The 17,392-nt window shown below is 38.5% G+C and overlaps 1 protein-coding gene across 13 annotated transcripts in view; it reads left to right on the top strand.

Moving 5' to 3' along the window:
• The window catches only part of ATXN2 (ataxin 2), a 119,680-nt gene that overhangs the window by 59,274 nt on the left and 43,014 nt on the right, over positions 1–17,392 (top strand). For 11 of the 13 annotated variants that reach the window (XM_049866793.1, XM_049866792.1, XM_049866790.1 and 8 more), the window contains 8 exons: positions 1,483–1,574; positions 2,065–2,262; positions 3,778–3,956; positions 5,802–6,011; positions 8,712–8,894; positions 10,908–11,105; positions 11,501–11,608; positions 11,880–11,950. In XM_049866793.1, the coding sequence (XP_049722750.1) occupies positions 1,483–1,574; positions 2,065–2,262; positions 3,778–3,956; positions 5,802–6,011; positions 8,712–8,894; positions 10,908–11,105; positions 11,501–11,608; positions 11,880–11,950 (1,239 nt within the window). The remainder of the gene's footprint in view (positions 1–1,482; positions 1,575–2,064; positions 2,263–3,777; positions 3,957–5,801; positions 6,012–8,711; positions 8,895–10,907; positions 11,106–11,500; positions 11,609–11,879; positions 11,951–17,392) is intronic. The other 2 variants (XM_049866796.1, XM_049866797.1) reach the window with 2 other exon arrangements.

Below are 17,392 nucleotides of genomic sequence, written 5' to 3'. Positions count from 1 at the left end.
AACGTATCCATTCTGACTCATAGCAATCACCCCAGTGTATCTATAAGACATGCAAATAGTTATGTATGAGGATTAGTATTTTGACAGCATCGTTTCTAACAGTGAAAAAACTGGAACCATCTAAACGTCCGTCAGTAGGGCATGGGTTAAATATTGTGGTACCTCTATTCATTGAAATACTACATACCTTTAAGAAGAATAATGTGCTGATATGGAAGTATAGCCAAGATAATTGAAAAGCAAGTGGCAAAACAATAAGATCCTACTTGAATTACCCCCCTCCCCCCCAAAAAAGAGAGAGAATGTCTGGAATTATGCCCAAGAAGTTGTTAATAATGGTTATCTATGTTTATTGAGATTGAAAGACTTCACTTTTTACTGAAGGTCTTTCTGTAGAGTTTGGTTTTGAAAATAGAGCATAGATCAAGTACTTTTAAAGCATCCTTAGGTAATTGTGATTTCCTGCCCGTGTGTATTTAGGCCTGAAGAATGGCTTTATTGGCATAATTGTATTACAGTCTTACTGGACTAGCATAGGAGGACCCAAAGTTCAAGCATTAGAATTGAAGTTGCCGTCAGTGTTGCTTGGATGATGCTGTGTCCTGTCTTCTGAGATGGATAACATTATGCACTGTATTTTGTGCCCCTTCCCACTAGTCAGGCTTTCAAAGGGGCGTTGAGACATTAGAGAGATAAATGATTAACCAGACATTAATATTCACCAGTGAAAATTTGTCCGCCTTCTGCCTCTGATTGGTTGATTCTAACAGATTAAAGAATGACATCTAGCTTTTGAGAACGGTAGTTCTCTGTAGTTCGCTCATAGACTATCGAAATGTAGAGCTATTTACACTGAGGTTATGGGTTAAGGCACTGAGGCACAGAGTTGCGGTTGCTGTTCCCACCACTGCTGATGGCAAAACCATGTCTAAGACTCTGCTCCCGTGACTGTGCTCAGTGACGAACCGCTTGCTGTCCCATGCTGCCTTCCTAGCAGGCAGGGGGGTGGCAGGGACCTAGTACCATGGTCCCACCTTGAAATAGCGATGCAATGGTGAAGGCTTTGTGTTCCCCCTTTGTCCTCCCAAAACACTGGTAATATTTATGGGTGTCAAAAAGCACCCCTTGTCACGCACAGACCTGATGATCAGTGATCTCAGGGGTGGGGGGGAGCTGAGGGGAGGAAGAGAGAACCCTGATCTGAAGGGCCTTATTTTACAAAGTAACTAAAATACTCTAAACTTTTAGTAATAGCCGATCAAATCATTGTTTTGTATAGTTAGTTACCAACTTGTAGGGGCTGGTATTAGATGCAAAGCTTTTCCTTAAAACAGTTTTTAAGGAAATTTTTGCCTATTTTTTAATTTTCTAGATTTTGCTAGTACAGTATGTTAGATATTGTTAGTATAGTATTGATATGTAACTGAATTAAAGAAGACAAATATTTGTCATTTTGAAAAAATGAGCTTCATTTTCTTCTAGTCTAATGGATGGGATCCCAATGATATGTTTCGATATAATGAAGAAAATTATGGTGTAGTGTCTACATATGATAGCAGTTTATCTTCATATACGTAAGTTTAAAAAGTTTGCTTTTATTTTAGTGCATTTGTCTTTGATTTTCATCAGTTTAAATTGTGGTGTCGAATAAATGTGTCAGTTGGATTTTAAGTTAAATAATTATGTGAAAGAGTTATTCTGTTACTATGTAGGCTGGTAAATTCTCGTTAAAATGGGGAATAAATGTAGTTTCCCCATATCCTAATGTTATGCTCTAAATATATTTTTGTTTTGTTTTGAAGTTATAAAAAATATAAACTTGCAGGGGTAGAGGTTATGGGTGAAAGGTCAATTTAACCAGTTTTTGAAAATGTCATACTGCTCCAAGGAAAGGTAACAGAAAAAAATTTAAATCTCGATTAATAAATAAATGAATTGGTTGCCTTAACTCTTACAATTTTAGCAGTGTTCCACATGCTAGACTTTCTTAATGGTTGATTATGACAAATGTATAACTATGGCTATAAATTGTTGACATCGCTTTTTCTTTTCCTCATGTTTCAGGGTGCCCTTAGAAAGGGATAACTCAGAAGAATTTTTAAAACGGGAAGCAAGGGCAAACCAGTTAGCAGAAGAAATTGAATCAAGTGCCCAGTATAAAGCCCGGGTGGCCCTGGAAAATGATGATAGGAGCGAGGAAGAAAAATACACAGCAGTTCAGAGAAATTCCAGTGAACGTGAGGGGCACAACATAAACACTAGGTATTTAAAGGAAATCATGATGCAGTGTTTTGGATACACAACTCAAGGTCTGTGTGAGAAGGTGTATTGTTATATTTCATCTTCCATTAATGTAGCTTAAATAGAGAATGCAAATAGAATTGGTTCAAGATTCTGTTAGAGAAGAGATTATGGTAATCATGGAGAGTACTTTTTGACAGCTCTGTGGAACAAGTGAGTTGGACATAAAATGATGAACAAGCCAAGGCATTAAAGAGCTGGTAGTTAAAGAACCAACAGTCAGGTAGGGGGAACGCATATAATGTGATTACAAGATGATTTGCTAGGTGCGTTTGAAGTTCTAGGGTCATTCAGGTTGAGACGAGCTAACATAGCCTGCGGGATCAGAGAAAGCCTCACAGAGGTGGTAACGTTTTGTGATAGGATAGCAAGTCTGTCTGCCACTCAGGAATACAGGAGAGGAGTTTCTTAGGTGATGAAGAGGCATATGCAGAAGCACGGCCATGTGAAAGAACCCTGCCAGCTCCAGAAAAAGGTCGTTGTTTCACATGTCTGAAAACCAGGGTGCATATTGGGGATGCAGTGGTGGCAGCTGGTGCTTGGAACTGGGGCAGTGAGAACAGGTTAGGGCAGATAGTGAAGGTTTTTGTGTGCCATGTTTTTAAAGATGGCACCCTGTAGGCAGGGACAGCATGAAAGAATGCTGGGACATTGAGGACCAGCCGAAGCATGTTAGTTAGTGTATTCAACGAACGGTGCATTGAAATAGTTCAAGCCTGAGGACTTGGTAACCAACAGGGCCAGGGATGGTGATAGGAAGGTAAGAAGAGCTAGGAATGGCCCTGAGGTTTATTTCACACTGAAGCAGATTGATGGCCCTAATGATAATGAGATGGGAAACATGGAGCCAGGTTGAGGGGAGAGACAGTTAATCCATATGTGCAGTTCATTGCATTCCAGGGGCTTGTGGGTCTTTCATTCATTTACTCATAAGCAGGTGTTGAAGAACACCTGCTACATGCCTGGTAGAGTAGGATATGCATCCTGTCTTCAAGGAACTGACAGTCCAAGTCTGGTGATTTCAAGTGTTGAATGGGAGATGCTGAGACTGTGGAAGTGATAGTGTGGACTTGGAGTTCATCAGTACTGCTGATACTGAAGCCACAAAAAACAGAGAACAGCCAGAAGGAGAATAGATCTGAGATCTCAAGAGAAATAAAGTTGAGAAAGCCAAGAAAGAAGAAAGTTCCACGGAGACCGTGATTGCTAGAATTGGCCATAGAGAGGCCAGGTAGGGTGAGAATGAGCGAACATCTACTAAACTTTGTGCTTAGGAGGAGAACCTGAGGGAAGGGAAGACCAGCGGCTAGAAATCAGAGGAAAGTAGACGCACGGGTGTGACTGGGAATGAGGCAGTCTGGTTTAGTGTTTAACCTTTTATAACAAACATTTCCTTCTGCCTAAATTACTTTTAGATATGTTTCGTTGGCCTGGTATCTATGGTATAAAATGATTTAGAGGCTCTCTCATTTTCAGGGAAAATAAGTATATTCCTCCTGGACAAAGAAATAGAGAAGTCATATCCTGGGGAAGTGGGAGACAGAATTCACCACGTATGGGCCAGCCGGGATCGGGCACCACGCCATCGAGATCCACCTCTCACACTTCAGATTTCAGCCCGAATGCTGGTTCAGACCAAAGAGTAGTTAATGGAGGCAAGTATTTTGACCAAATTTGTCAGTGTAATCGACCAAGTATGTAGTTGTCTAAATGTTTACCACCGTTCACGTAATTGATTAGCATGGGCACACCTTTGATTTTTGTGGAGTGTTACTTCAGATTTGCTTTTGTGATATCAGATTAGTAGAATGTTGTGTAAGTCAGTGGTATGTACAGTATTTGGCATGAAGAGATAGTCCTGTACTAAGATAAAGTGCTAAATTTAACCCAAAGACACACACTTGGCCAAAGAACAGTCCACGTATAAAGAAATTGGAAACTTTGGGTAGGTTCTCAATTTTAAAAGCACTAGATTAGATAATAAAAATATTTAGACATCATTTATATGGAAAATCCTAACCTGTGTGAAGCGCTCAATGTTTCATATAGATTTATTTTCATTAACTGTTAATATATTTATATTCTGCTTACTTGAGGAAAGGATTTGAGGTAACTTGCAATACAAGACCTGACCAAGAGTCATGTGAAGAAGGAGAGAGAAAGGAGCTTAACAAAATAAAAACAACTCTTAGTCTAAGAGTACATATTGCACTTTAGCAATTCAAGTAAAAGAAACATATATCTCTAGTACAGAGATAGAAATTCTAGGTTGAATATAGCTCATAGATTTCTTTAAATTACAAGTCAGGGGTATTGGATGGCAGTACCGTGGATAGTATGAAATATGGTAATAACAGTCAAAGGTATATTACTAACTTACAGAAAAAAGCGGGCATTCAGTTTTAGGTACTTAAATTTGGAAAGTTTAGAGAAAAGTAGAGAACACTAAGTTTCCAATTTCATTTGTTTTCATTGAGGCTTTTCTCCAGAATTCCTCTCCAAATAAACACTCTTGAGTATTTTCTAAATGTAATATTTGGGGATGAAATTTCTTTGCTCACTGAGTAAAGACTTTTAGTTGTTCATGAACAGAATTTTCAAAGTAAAACAGTGGAAGGGGGCTAGGAAATGTATGATACTCAAGTGTGTGGAACTTACGGAGAGGAGACCTGGACTGTTCCCTAAGGTGAAGGTAAGTATCGTGTACTTTGAGATGTTAGCTCTTTGGACCTGTGCATATCCGTCAGTATCCATTTATTTGGTGATGGCTGCTCTGTAGCTGCGTTGTTTCTTAAGCAGTCTCTTAGATGAGTGTGTACCTGTGTATGTTATTCCAAAGGTCCCCTTTCTTTTTCCAGTATAATAAGATTAAGATACGTGTTTTGAAAAGGCAATGAATAGTAACCATTGTCACTCCTGTGACTTTAGAAAATAATATTTTACTTCTCCTTAAATAAGACTTGCTAATGATATTCCACACTGAACCTTAGGTTCAGTGTAAACTAGATGAAAATCACAGATGATTGTAAGGACCGAGCATTTTTACTTGGATATAATAGCCCTTAGTTATTTTCATTATGTTTCAAAAGCTGAAACTAACGTAGTAAATAATCTTACTCCTGCGCTCTGTGATTTATTGTGTGAAATGATCTAGTGTATGTCGTACTCCTTTTAACAGTTGGTTACTGAGAAACAGTTCTAGAAGCAAGATTAATAGGCAAAGTCTTAACTGTCTTCTTCAGTAGTATTTGTAGATCCTAATTAACCCTTTGGGAACGTGTACTCATTTAAACAGACTTAATTTTAAGGAGGTTAAAGTAAAATGTAAATTTATGTCAGTTAAGTTATGCTAAAACTTAGCACAAATCAAATGACTGTCCTCAAAGGGTTAAAATGTACAAGAAATCATTTTTGTCATTTTACTTTTTTTTCTGTTTACTTTTTTCCCTCATTTTTTTCTTTAGTTTTTATACTTTCCTTCATATCATTTGTTCTGTCAGGTGTTCCCTGGCCATCGCCTTGCCCATCTCCTTCCTCTCGCCCACCTTCTCGCTACCAGTCAGGTCCCAACTCTCTTCCACCTCGGGCAGCCACCCCTACACGGCCGCCCTCCAGGCCCCCCTCGCGGCCATCCAGGCCCCCGTCTCACCCCTCTGCTCATGGTTCTCCAGCTCCTGTCTCTACTATGCCTAAACGCATGTCTTCAGAAGGTACAATACCACAATTTGTTCATGTTTTTGTTTGTCTTTGTTTAACTCCTATGTGAGTTTATAATTACAAAATAGTTTCCTCTTCATTATTTAATAACCTATAATTTCCGTGTTTTAACTTTAGTTTATTAAAACTATTTCTATTAACCTTTTGTTCATTAGAGAGAAATTTGATAAATGCTGTGTGAAGCTGTGAACTATACCGAGTTATAAGAAGGGGCTTTATCTCTGCCTGGCAGTGATGCTCCTTTATGGCCCCAGGAAAGTCAGCCCTACCAGGACTTGTTCCCACTTTGTGGGCAGTGGTAAACGAATGAGCTCTCTCTCTCGCCACCATTGGACTCACCGTGGAGCCTGTCGTTGGACAGCTTCCTCACCAAAGCAATTGGGATCCTGCCTGTGGCCACTTAGGGGTCCATCTTGAGAAGGACATTCCATCTGGTTGCCAGTGTGTGCCTAAACTTACAGTCCAGTGTAGAGTTTAAATGCTTGAGGATTTAAAACATTTGCTTTGAATATTACATAGCAAAGGCTACTTTAATCTGGGAGAGTCCTTGATCTAAGATAAGTTGTTGATAAAAACTGTATATGAATTTGGGTCATTAGGTATTTTTTCTTGCCCTTGTCAAAAATAAGAATAAAATCTCATAATTCTTACTCAGTATTTGATACTGAATTCACCATTCCTACTAATCAAATACATGGATGTGGTGTAGAAAGGTCACATTCTAATTTAAAAGCAGCATAAATTAAAAGCCTGCTTTCTGAATGCTAATGTCATTTTGATATTAGTTGAAGAGTATTGATATTAAACTTTTTGATCTGATACGTGCATTAAAATTGTAGCTGATACAGCTTGTGTTGGGCGTAGTGAAGTTTTCTGGCATAAACTGCTTTCCTGGAGAAAACCATGTTGTCTGCTTTTAAATAAATTATCATCCAGGCAGAGAGAGGGCATGTGATCTTGGCTGAGGCACGTAGCCTTGAACAGCAGGTGTTACTCATGTTCAAGGTGGTATCCTTCTTAGAAATACTGGTAATGATGGCCACTCAAAGGACAGTGAAATTCTGCTGAAATTTATGTTGTAGTTCATTGTCTAAATAAGTGATGTTTTACATCATGAGGGTATATTATATAAAACATGACTGTTCAGTGAGTTTGAACATTTTTGGCCCACTAAGATGAAAGGACCATTTGAGGACTAACTATTCACAGAAATAAACCTTCATTATTCAAGGATGTTGCATTTCAGTTTTTCTTTTTCACTAATTTGATTTAAAATGTTTTCTAGTCAGGTAGTTACTAGGCACAGAAGTATTTTTGAAGTGTTGGCTTCAAAATTAAAACTATTAAGTGCAGTGTTTGTATATATTTAGGAGGGTATATGTTTTTATGATTTTTATAATACTTATATTATCAAAAGGAATTAATTATTTAAAGTTACATTTGATTTCGAGGAGCTATGCCCACAAACTTTGTTTTTCAATTGAGAAATGTAAAACGATGTATAAATGCAGATACCCAGTTCTTCAATCATTCTTTGACGTGAAACATCTCTAGCTGAAAATCAGAATATGTAACATGAACATTCTTTTAGGCTCACATCTGTGATTCAGTTCCTACCCACGTTAACGTGATGCTCTGAAGTGTTTGGCGGGGTGGGGAGTGGGTGAGGAGCCCTGGCTTTGACAGTTAAGAGCATTTGCTTTGCCGAGTGTCAGCCCTGTCAGGCTTGTGGCATGGGAGCTGCTCTGTCCGCGGTTTTCACACACCGTAGGCTTCCTTAGGAGTAGAAATCACTAACAGGCTGACAACATTAGGGATGTAGAATTTTGACAGTTCATGTAGTTCATATTTCCTCCCCAAATCTCAGCTATTCTAGTTTTACAAGCAGCACATTAGCAGTAGATTTTCAACACAGCCTGAAACTGCTTACAAGTGAGAGCTGCTTTAAGCCACGACTTGTAAAATTGATCATCATGGCAGAAAAGGTAGATAGTCTTAAGATTTTGGAGAAATTTAAGAAGGGTGTGTACATATGTTTCAATAATGTATTATTCTTTTCTAATTTTAAAAGTAATGTGGAAAATTTCAAGAAAAAAGCAAAAGTATAGGGTAAAATAAAAACTATTCCATCTGGTAGCCATATGTCTTTTAACACCTTATTGTACTTATTTTTATATGCTGTAAATCCCAAACCCCAGACCCAGTGCCATTGAGTCGATTCTGACTCATAGCGACCCTACAGAACAGAGTAGAACTGCCCCATAGACTTTCCAGGGAGCGCCTGGCGGATTCGAACTGCCGACCCTTTGGTTAGCAGCCATAGCACTTAACCACTACGCCACCAGGGTTTCATGCTACAAATAGTAGATATAAATTAAACAAATTCTTAAACTTCTAAGGGTTATGACATCTTACTGTTTGGTTTCTTACCACCAGCTTCACCCTTCCCTTTATTTAAAAATAAAGGGAAATAGAATAAAATTTGATCTTAAAACTTGATGGCATTCTACAAAATAATTGAGCTAGTATGGTCAAAAATATGTATAGCTTTTCTTTCTTTTTTTAATCAAGGAGTTGCTGAACTACATCCATAGAGATACTGTAGAGTGAGTGAGTGAGTGTATATATTTAGCAGTAGTGTCATACTGATGGAGATTGTGGCATTTATGTCATGTTCGCTGTTCCTCTCTTAGGGCCTCCAAGGATGTCCCCAAAGGCTCAGCGACACCCTCGAAATCACAGAGTTTCTGCTGGGAGGGGTTCCATTTCCAGTGGCTTAGAATTTGTATCCCACAACCCACCCAGTGAAGCAGCTACTCCTCCAGTGGCAAGGACCAGCCCTGCAGGGGGAACGTGGTCGTCAGTAGTCAGTGGGGGTAGGTAACGCTTGGCGTGGTCGTATAATAACAGTGTTCGGCTTGTAATTTTATTTGTTGTAAAGAGGGCTGAACTCAGTGTCTGTTTGCGGATGTGTATTTGAAGCTCCCTTTAAAAAAGTTATTTTTTTCACCGTTTAACCAAGTCAATCTCCTACATACGTAAAAGGTGGATAACCAGGAATTGGAACACCTACATTTTATTCTGGACTCCACTACTTATTTATCATATGTTACAGCAAATTATACCATCATTTTGAATTTCAGTTTTCTCAACCGGTAAAATAATTCTTGCCTGGTCTACTTCCTGGGATTGTGATGAGATTTATAAGAGGTGATAAATATGAATATGCTTTATAGCTTCATAAAGTGTCGCTCAAATATGAGACAAATATATACGTAACACCATTTGGAGGGACCTTATTTTCTGTCTTCTTAGCAGCTTTGTTTCCTGCTTGATTCCATGAACATTTATTCAGGGTGTGTGGCGCCGTGTATTTCCATAGCATCTGTATGTGACACTGATTCTCACCTATACATCCCTTGTAAGGAATTGCAAACCCAAATTAAGGGCCAAAGTGTTATCTGTGACCAGTCTAAGGAATGTAGCAGCAACAGCTCTGACAGTGTAAAAACTATTCTTGGAAAAGATTTTACAGTTAGGCTAAGACTGCTACTTTGGCTATTTGGCTACTTTGCAATTCTCTTCCTTCATACTTTGCTCCCATGATAACTGCAGCGTGGGAGCATGCCGTGATTGCCCATTTTGCTCTTTAACTTAATCAGTCCACAGAACCTTAACAAAAAAAGACCTTTAAACTGAAGCGAAGAAAGAACATCCAGCTCTGTTAATGTCTGTTTTTAGGTGATAATAGGCTGTCTCCTCAGCTTCGTGTTTGCATAATTGTATTATTGCAGTTTCCTTTGTACTTTCCGTTTTCTTCCTTGGTCTTCAGTTATATTAACAACAAAATAGAATTTTTAAATCTTTGTTTCTTCAGCTGTACTTTTAATCATTTGACAGTACTCAGATGATCGGCAACTGAATGTTGAGAGTAACAACATGACTATAGAGCGAGAGAGTAAAGCAGTTGTTAGAGATATACCCAGAACAGTGTCACAGGTTTGCTCTTTATACTAATTGGAAAAATGACAATTGTTGAATAACAGTCTCCCCTGGTGACTTAACAATAAAAGAACTGCTTAAGTGAAGCATATCGAAGCATTTTCTCCTAAACTTTGAATTTAAGCTCTGTAGATGTATTTATAATGAAATACGAAACCCTTTAGGTATTTATTACAAAGCCATACAGAATATGAACCTTTGCTTGAATTATCTTTTCCCTTTGGCTAAGTCGAGTCCCTAATTTCCTTAGTTATTGCACAGTGGGTCTTGATGCTGTAAGAAAGAGTATAGATAGGACTAGCTGTGATCTGCTTCTGAGAGGTCACAGCCTTGAAAACCCTGTGGAGCAGTTCTGTGCTGCACACACGGGGTCACCATGAGTCGGAATTGACTCGACAGCAACAAACAAGCTGCTGAAAAGTGTTTTATTTATTTGGAGTAGGAAGTTAAAAGCCTAATTGGGGTCTTCCCTTTCCTACTTTATAAAAAGAAGCCTTTAGTCCCCCTCTTTAGTAGAGAATGTTGCTATCTTTATCTTAAAAAGTAGCGTTTTTCTTGCCTTAGAAACCAGTTTTTAGCTTCATTTAAAATTCTACCTTTTGCTTGTGAGACGGGTCATGTCTTTCAGAATTAATACTTTCAGTGGTAGAGGGGCGGTTCACAATTGTATTAGTAATTGCTGTTCTTCAGATATTTGTGCTCTGATAACAACTATCACCACTATTCCCAAGACTTTGGAAAGGAAAACAGGGTGGTAAGATAAGGAGTAATCGGGGTAGGGACTGGAGAGTACTGCTTAAGCTGGATTGTCAGAGAAGCCCAAGCCCTCTTTAAGGAAGTGATATTTGAGCTGAGAATTTAATGAATAACTTTCCCCTTTCTTCTAGTTTCAAGGTTATCCCCTAAAACTCACAGACCCAGGTCTCCCAGACAGAACAGTATTGGGAATACTCCCAGTGGGCCAGTTGTTGCTTCTCCCCAAGCTGGTATTATTCCGACAGAAGCCGTTGCCATGCCTGTTCCAGCTGCGTCTCCTACGCCTGCTAGTCCTGCATCCAACAGAGCTGTCACCCCGTCTACGGAGGGTATGTAAGGGAGGGCTTCCAGATTCAGTGTTGTTTGTGAAGGTGAACGTTAGCGTTTACATGTATGAAAAATGCTGTGCAGTTGATTCACAGGTAGGTATTTTGACCACACATTTTAAGTTTTATGTAAATGAAATTAGTTGTTTTAAGTAGTACTGTTGATTTTACGTATGTTATTCTTGAATGTGTGTTGTTATCGGGGTTAACATCCTGAATATTAAATATCTGTATAAGTACAGTTATTGGTGCTTCGTATGTCTGCAAGGGAAAAAAAGCCTCTTCTTAAATGGAAGTAATCATTTCCAAAAAGATGGGAAACCAAAATTGTTGGATGTTTTCCCTCTGTACTGTTTTAACTTCTGTCTAACTTTGAATTTAATATGTTTTTCTTTTAGCTAAAGATTCCAGACTTCAAGACCAGAGGCAGAACTCTCCTGCAGGGAATAAAGAAAATATTAAGCCCAGTGAGACATCACCTAGTTTTTCAAAAGCTGAAAATAAAGGTTAGAATTTTAGAAAATCTTTGGTATGATTGTACAATTGGGAAGTAGTATGTCCAAGCCTGTGCCCAGTACCGAGTATTTTGGTCATCACTTTTTCTTGTATTGTGCGTATTTAAATGCATAGCTCGACAAATGCCAAAATCTGTAATTACTATTTTGAAATTGTTTTTATTTTAATAGATCTTATTTTCATTTCTAACATTCTATACTAATGCAATCTTTAGTTAAAGATTAGAATTAAATCTATATCTGACAGTTCTTAATTTTACAGGTATATCACCAATTGTTTCTGAACATAGAAAACAGATTGATGATTTAAAGAAGTTTAAGAATGATTTTAGGGTAAGTGAAAAAAAATTTTTTTTTTTTTTACTGTCATATTAGACTACTTAATTAGAATGGAAAAAAAAATACTTAGCATTACTAAGAATTTTTATACCGTCCATTTATAAAAGTGTATTATACATACACAGAAACATCGAACCATGTGTGTAGAAAGCGAAACATTCTTAAAAGTTGTCTTTGCCTGGGCTTTAAGTGGAGTAACAAAAACCCTGAGATTTCACGACAATGAGAACAGATGTCAAGTGAAAGGGATGATCATCCTGACGTTTAAAGCCACCGTACACAGACGTTATCATGTGGTGCTCATGTGATTACTTTGTTGCTGGATGGTAGCTGAATGTGTGGTGAGGGGGAGATAGACTGGACCCTGGTGTTCCGAGGCAGTCGCAGCAGTGGTGTCACTAGGAAGGTATGGGGGGTGTGAACTATACCAGGTGACATTGTCAGAGGGGCTGACACCAAAATGACTGTCTATAGTATCCCTGTAGTTAACTGTAACACCAAAAACGTTTTTCATAAACCCAGCTTATGTGTATCAACATACCTACAAGGCTAAAATTCTGTGCTCATTTCCTTTTTGAACCTTCTAGTGCATTCCACTCGGAGCTGTCATTATTACCCAATTACAGTGTCGCTTGGAGTCATGTGGTGTTCCATCTGCACATGCTACAAGCATGTGTTGCTGTTTTCATTGCTGCCGTGATTTTATAGGCACTGATTTTGTCAAATTTTCTGGTGTTTTAGCTACACTATTGTGGTATGTGTGTTTGTGAACCTCTGTCAATAACTTTTGACAACGAAGTAGTAATTAAAGGAAAAGGAGTGATACACGGGAGTTATGGTTTACGAGTAACAGTACAAAAAACACTGCTAAAGATTCTATGTAGTCTGGTACAGGAGGAGGTCCATGCAGGGGTGGTGACATCATGAATTATTGCACAGGGTGACACCAACCCTAGTGATGCTACTGAGTCACAGACCTGCCCTTTGTGCGCATAAATATTGGTTGTGATAGAAATATTTATAATATCATTTCCCCATCTTGAGATAGGTTTTGCTGAACTCTGATCTCACCTTGATACCTATTTTATTCATTTGTATATTACTATAATATACTATCAAGAGAGATTTTGAGACCAACTCCAGAAATCATCCTGAAACTTAGCTTCTTAGAGGGAAAAAAAACCTGGGATTATCAGCCTTTTTTTTAAAAATGGCTGAATCAAAAGATGAACAAATTAAAAGCAAAAGGCAACCCTTTCCCAGCATTATGTTCTAGCTTTCTGAAAAATCAGTGGTTTGCTCTTAGCTTCATTCTTAGTGGCGACATTCAGAACATACATATTATTTCCATACTTGAGCACATTTTTCTCTTCGGTCTCAATATCCTTAACGATCATTAAATTTTAAAGGAATATTTAACACATATAAATGATATAAATAATGAATTAATGCCCATATACTTGCTGACCAGTGTGCAAAGTCGAGCATTCTAACACGGTTGACATTCCTTTGTGTGCCTACTCCTTCTCCACTGCTTCTCCCTTTTCCTTTCCCTTCTTTATATGCAGTTTATATTTACACTGCGTATGAATATGTTCTTAAAAGATGGTATTGTTTTGCAGAATCTTAATTTTGATATAAATGGTAACATGCTCTAAGTATTCATGCCCCCCGCCTTTTTTTCTCCCTCGGGTTTTTTTATTTTTAACAGTTAGTTATTCAGCCCCCTCTTAAAGAGTATGTTGTTGTTAGGTGCCGTCCAGTTTGCTCCAACTCATAAGGACCCTATGTACAACAGAAAAAAACACTTCGCTGGACATGCGCGATCCTCATAATTGTTACGCTTGAGCCCATTGTTGCAGCCACTGTATGAGTCCTTCTTGTTGAGGGTCTTCCTCTTTTTCACTGATCATCTGTTTTACCAAGCATGATGTCTTTCTCCAGGGATTGATCCCTCCTGATATAACATGTTCAGAGTATGTGACATGAAGGCTCTGTCCTGGCTTCAAAGGAGCATTCTGGCTATACTTCCTCCAAGACAGATTTGTTTGTTCTGGCAGTCCCTGATGTATTCAGTATTCTTTGCCAACACCGAAATTCAAAGGCATCAGTTCTTCTTTGGTTTTCATCGTCCAGCTTTCACATGCGTATGAGGCAATTGAAAACACCTCGTGGCTTTGGTCGGGACACCTTAGACCTTAAAGTGAAGTCTTTGCTACCTAACACTTTAAAGAAGTCTTTTGCAGCAGACTCGCCCAATATAATATGTCCTGTGATTTTTTTGACTGCTGCTTCCATGGGCATTGATTGTGGATCCAAGTGAAATGAAATCCTTGACAACTTCAGTCTTTTCTCTCTTTATTATGATGTTGTTTATTGGTCTGGTTGTGAGGATTTTTGGTTTTATGTTGTGGTATAATCCGTACCTGTAGCCTTTGGTCTTTATCAGTAAGTGCTTCAAGTCTTCTTTGCTTTCAGCAAGCAGGGTTTTGTCATCTGCATAACACAGGTTGTTAATGAGTTTTCCTCCAATCCTGATGTCCCGTTCTTCTTTTTATAGTCCAGGTTCTCAGATTATTTGCTCAGCATGCAGATCGTATAAGTATGGTGACTTTACAGCACCCAGTATATCCCCTTGTTCTGTTCGAATGACTGCCTCTTGGTCTATGTACAGGGTCCTCATGGGCACATTTAAGTGTTCTGGAATTCCCGTTCTTTGCAATGTTATCCATAACTTGTTATGATCCACACAGTTGAATGCCTTCGCATAGTCAATAAAACACAGGTAAACATCTTCCTGGTATTTTCCACTTTCAGCCATGGTCCATCTGACATGAGCAATGATATACCTAGTTCTATGTCCTCTTCTGAATCTGGCTCGAATTTCTGGCAGTTCCCTGTTGATGTACTGCTGTAACTTATTTTGAATGATCTTCAGCAAAATTTTAGTTGTGTGTATTATTAATGATATTGTTTCGATAATTTCCTCAAATGTCAGATCCCCTTTCTTTGGAATAGCGTAAATATGGATCTCTTCCAGTAAGTTGGCCAGGTAGCTGTCTTCCAAATTTCTTGGCATAGATGAGTGAGCACTTCCAGTGCTGCATCTGTATGTTGAAACATCTCCATTGGTATTCCATCAATTCCTGGAGCCTTGTTTTTCACCAGTGTCTTCAGTGCAGCTTGGACTTCTTCCTTCAGTACCATGGGTTCTTGATCATATGCTATTTCCTGAAATGGTTGAATGTTGACCAGTTATTTTTGATATGGTGACTGTATATTCCTTCCATCTTCTTTTGATGCTTCCTGTGTCATTCAGTATTTTGCCCATAGAATTCTTCAGTATTGCAACTCGAGGCTTGAATTTTTTCTCCATTTCTTTCAGCTTGAGAAATGCTGAGCGTTTTCTTACCTTTTGGTTTTCTGTAACTCCAGGCCTTTGCACGTATCATTACAATACTTTGTCTTCTTGAGCCGCCCTTTGAAAACATCCATTCAGCTCTTTTACTTCATCATTTCTTCCATTCGCTTTATCTACTGTATATTCAGGAGCAATATTTAGAGTCTATTCTGACTTCCATTTTGGTCTTTTCTTTCTTTCCTGTCTTTTTAATGGCCTCTCTCTTTCTTCATGTATGGTGTCCTTGATGTCATACCTTAACACCGTCTGGTCTTCAGGCATTAGTGTTCAGTAGTCACATCTGTTCTTGAGATGGTCTCTAAATTCAGGTGGGATATACTCAAGGTCGTACTTTGGCTGTCATGAACTTCTTCTAATTTTCTTCAACTTCAACTTGAACTTGCGTGAACAATTGATGATTTGTTCAGCAGTTGGCCTGGCATTGTTCTGACTGATGATTTTGAGCCTTTCTACCATTTCTTTTCACAGATGTAGTCAGTTTGATTCCTATGTATTCCATCCGGCAAGGTACACTTGTATAGCCGCTGTTTATGTTGTTGAAGAAAGGTATTTGCAATAAAGAAGTTGTTGGTCTTGGCAAAATTCCATCATGCGATTTCCGGCATCATTTCTATCACCAAGGCCACATTCTCTGACTATGGATCCTTCTTTGTTTCGAACTTAAATGCATTCCAATCACCAGTAATTATCAGTTCATCTTGATTGCATGTATGATCGATTTCAGACTGAAGCCTTAGTGGTTGGTGCAAAAATTTGAGTAGTAGTCGTATTAACTGGTCTTCCTTGTAGACGAATAGCTATTATCCTATCACTGACAGTGTTGTATTTCAGGATAGATCTTGAAATGTTCTGTTTGACAGTGAGTACAACGCCATTCCCCTTTAGTTTGTCTCTCCTGGCATAGATGACCGTACGATTGTCTTATTCAAAATGGCCAATACCAGTCCATTTCAGCTCACTAATGCCTAGGATATCGATGTTTGTGTATTTCGTTTCCAGTTTTCCCAGATTCATACTTAATGCATTCCACATTCCTATTATTAATGGATGTTTGTGACTATTTTCTTCTCATTTTGAATCGTTCACATCAGCAAATGAAGGTCCTGAAAAGGTGACCGCATGCACGTCACTGCAGTCAACCGTACTTGAAAGAGTCTGCTCTTCCCTAGTCGTATTTGGAGTGCCTTCCAACCTGGGGGACTCGTCTTCCAGCACTATATCAGACAGTGTTTTGTTGCTGTTCACAGGGTTTACACCGGCTGATTTTTTTCAGAAGTAGACTGCTAGGTCTGTCTTACTCTGGAAGCTCAGCTGAGACCTGCCCACCATGGGTGACCCTGCTGGTATTTGACTCTGGGTGGCATAGCTTCCAGCATCGCAGTAACACACAAGCTACCACAGTAAGACAGACTGACAGACGCATACTTGCACTGAAGTACACTTGCACTGAATTTATTCTCATTGAGGAAAGATTTTTTTTTTTTTTTTTAATTTTGATGCATATGAGTTAATATTTTTTTGTAACACATTTATTTAGATGTAAATAATTCGGCCATTTGAAGTATACAATTCAGTGTTTTTTTGTTATATTTATGAAATTGTGCAGTCGTCACCTCAGTCAAGTTTAGAGCATTTCATTACCCCATAAAGAAATCTTGTACCCTTAGCAGTCACTCCCTATTTCTCCCCCATCTTCCCTTCTTCCCCCCATTTCCCAGCCCTAGGCAACTATTAGTCTACTTTCTGTCTCTACAGATTTCCCTGTTATGAGCATTTCATATGAATGGAATCATACAATTTTTGGTCTTTTGTGACTGGGTTTTTTTCTTTAGCATAATGTTTTCAAGGTTCATCCATGTTGTAGCATCTGTTGGCACTTCTTTTTTTTTTTTTTTTTTTTTGCCAAATAGTATTCCATTGTATGGATATACCACATTTTATTTATTGTTCATCAATTGATGGACATTTAAGTCGTTCCCAGTTTTTAGCTATTATGAATAATGCTGCTGTGAATA

Source organism: Elephas maximus, chromosome 22, assembly GCF_024166365.1.
Source record: "Elephas maximus indicus isolate mEleMax1 chromosome 22, mEleMax1 primary haplotype, whole genome shotgun sequence".
NCBI classification, from domain to species: domain Eukaryota; kingdom Metazoa; phylum Chordata; class Mammalia; order Proboscidea; family Elephantidae; genus Elephas; species Elephas maximus.
The sequence above is the reverse complement of the archived record's forward strand: the minus strand, read 5'-3'. Positions and strand labels throughout refer to the sequence as shown.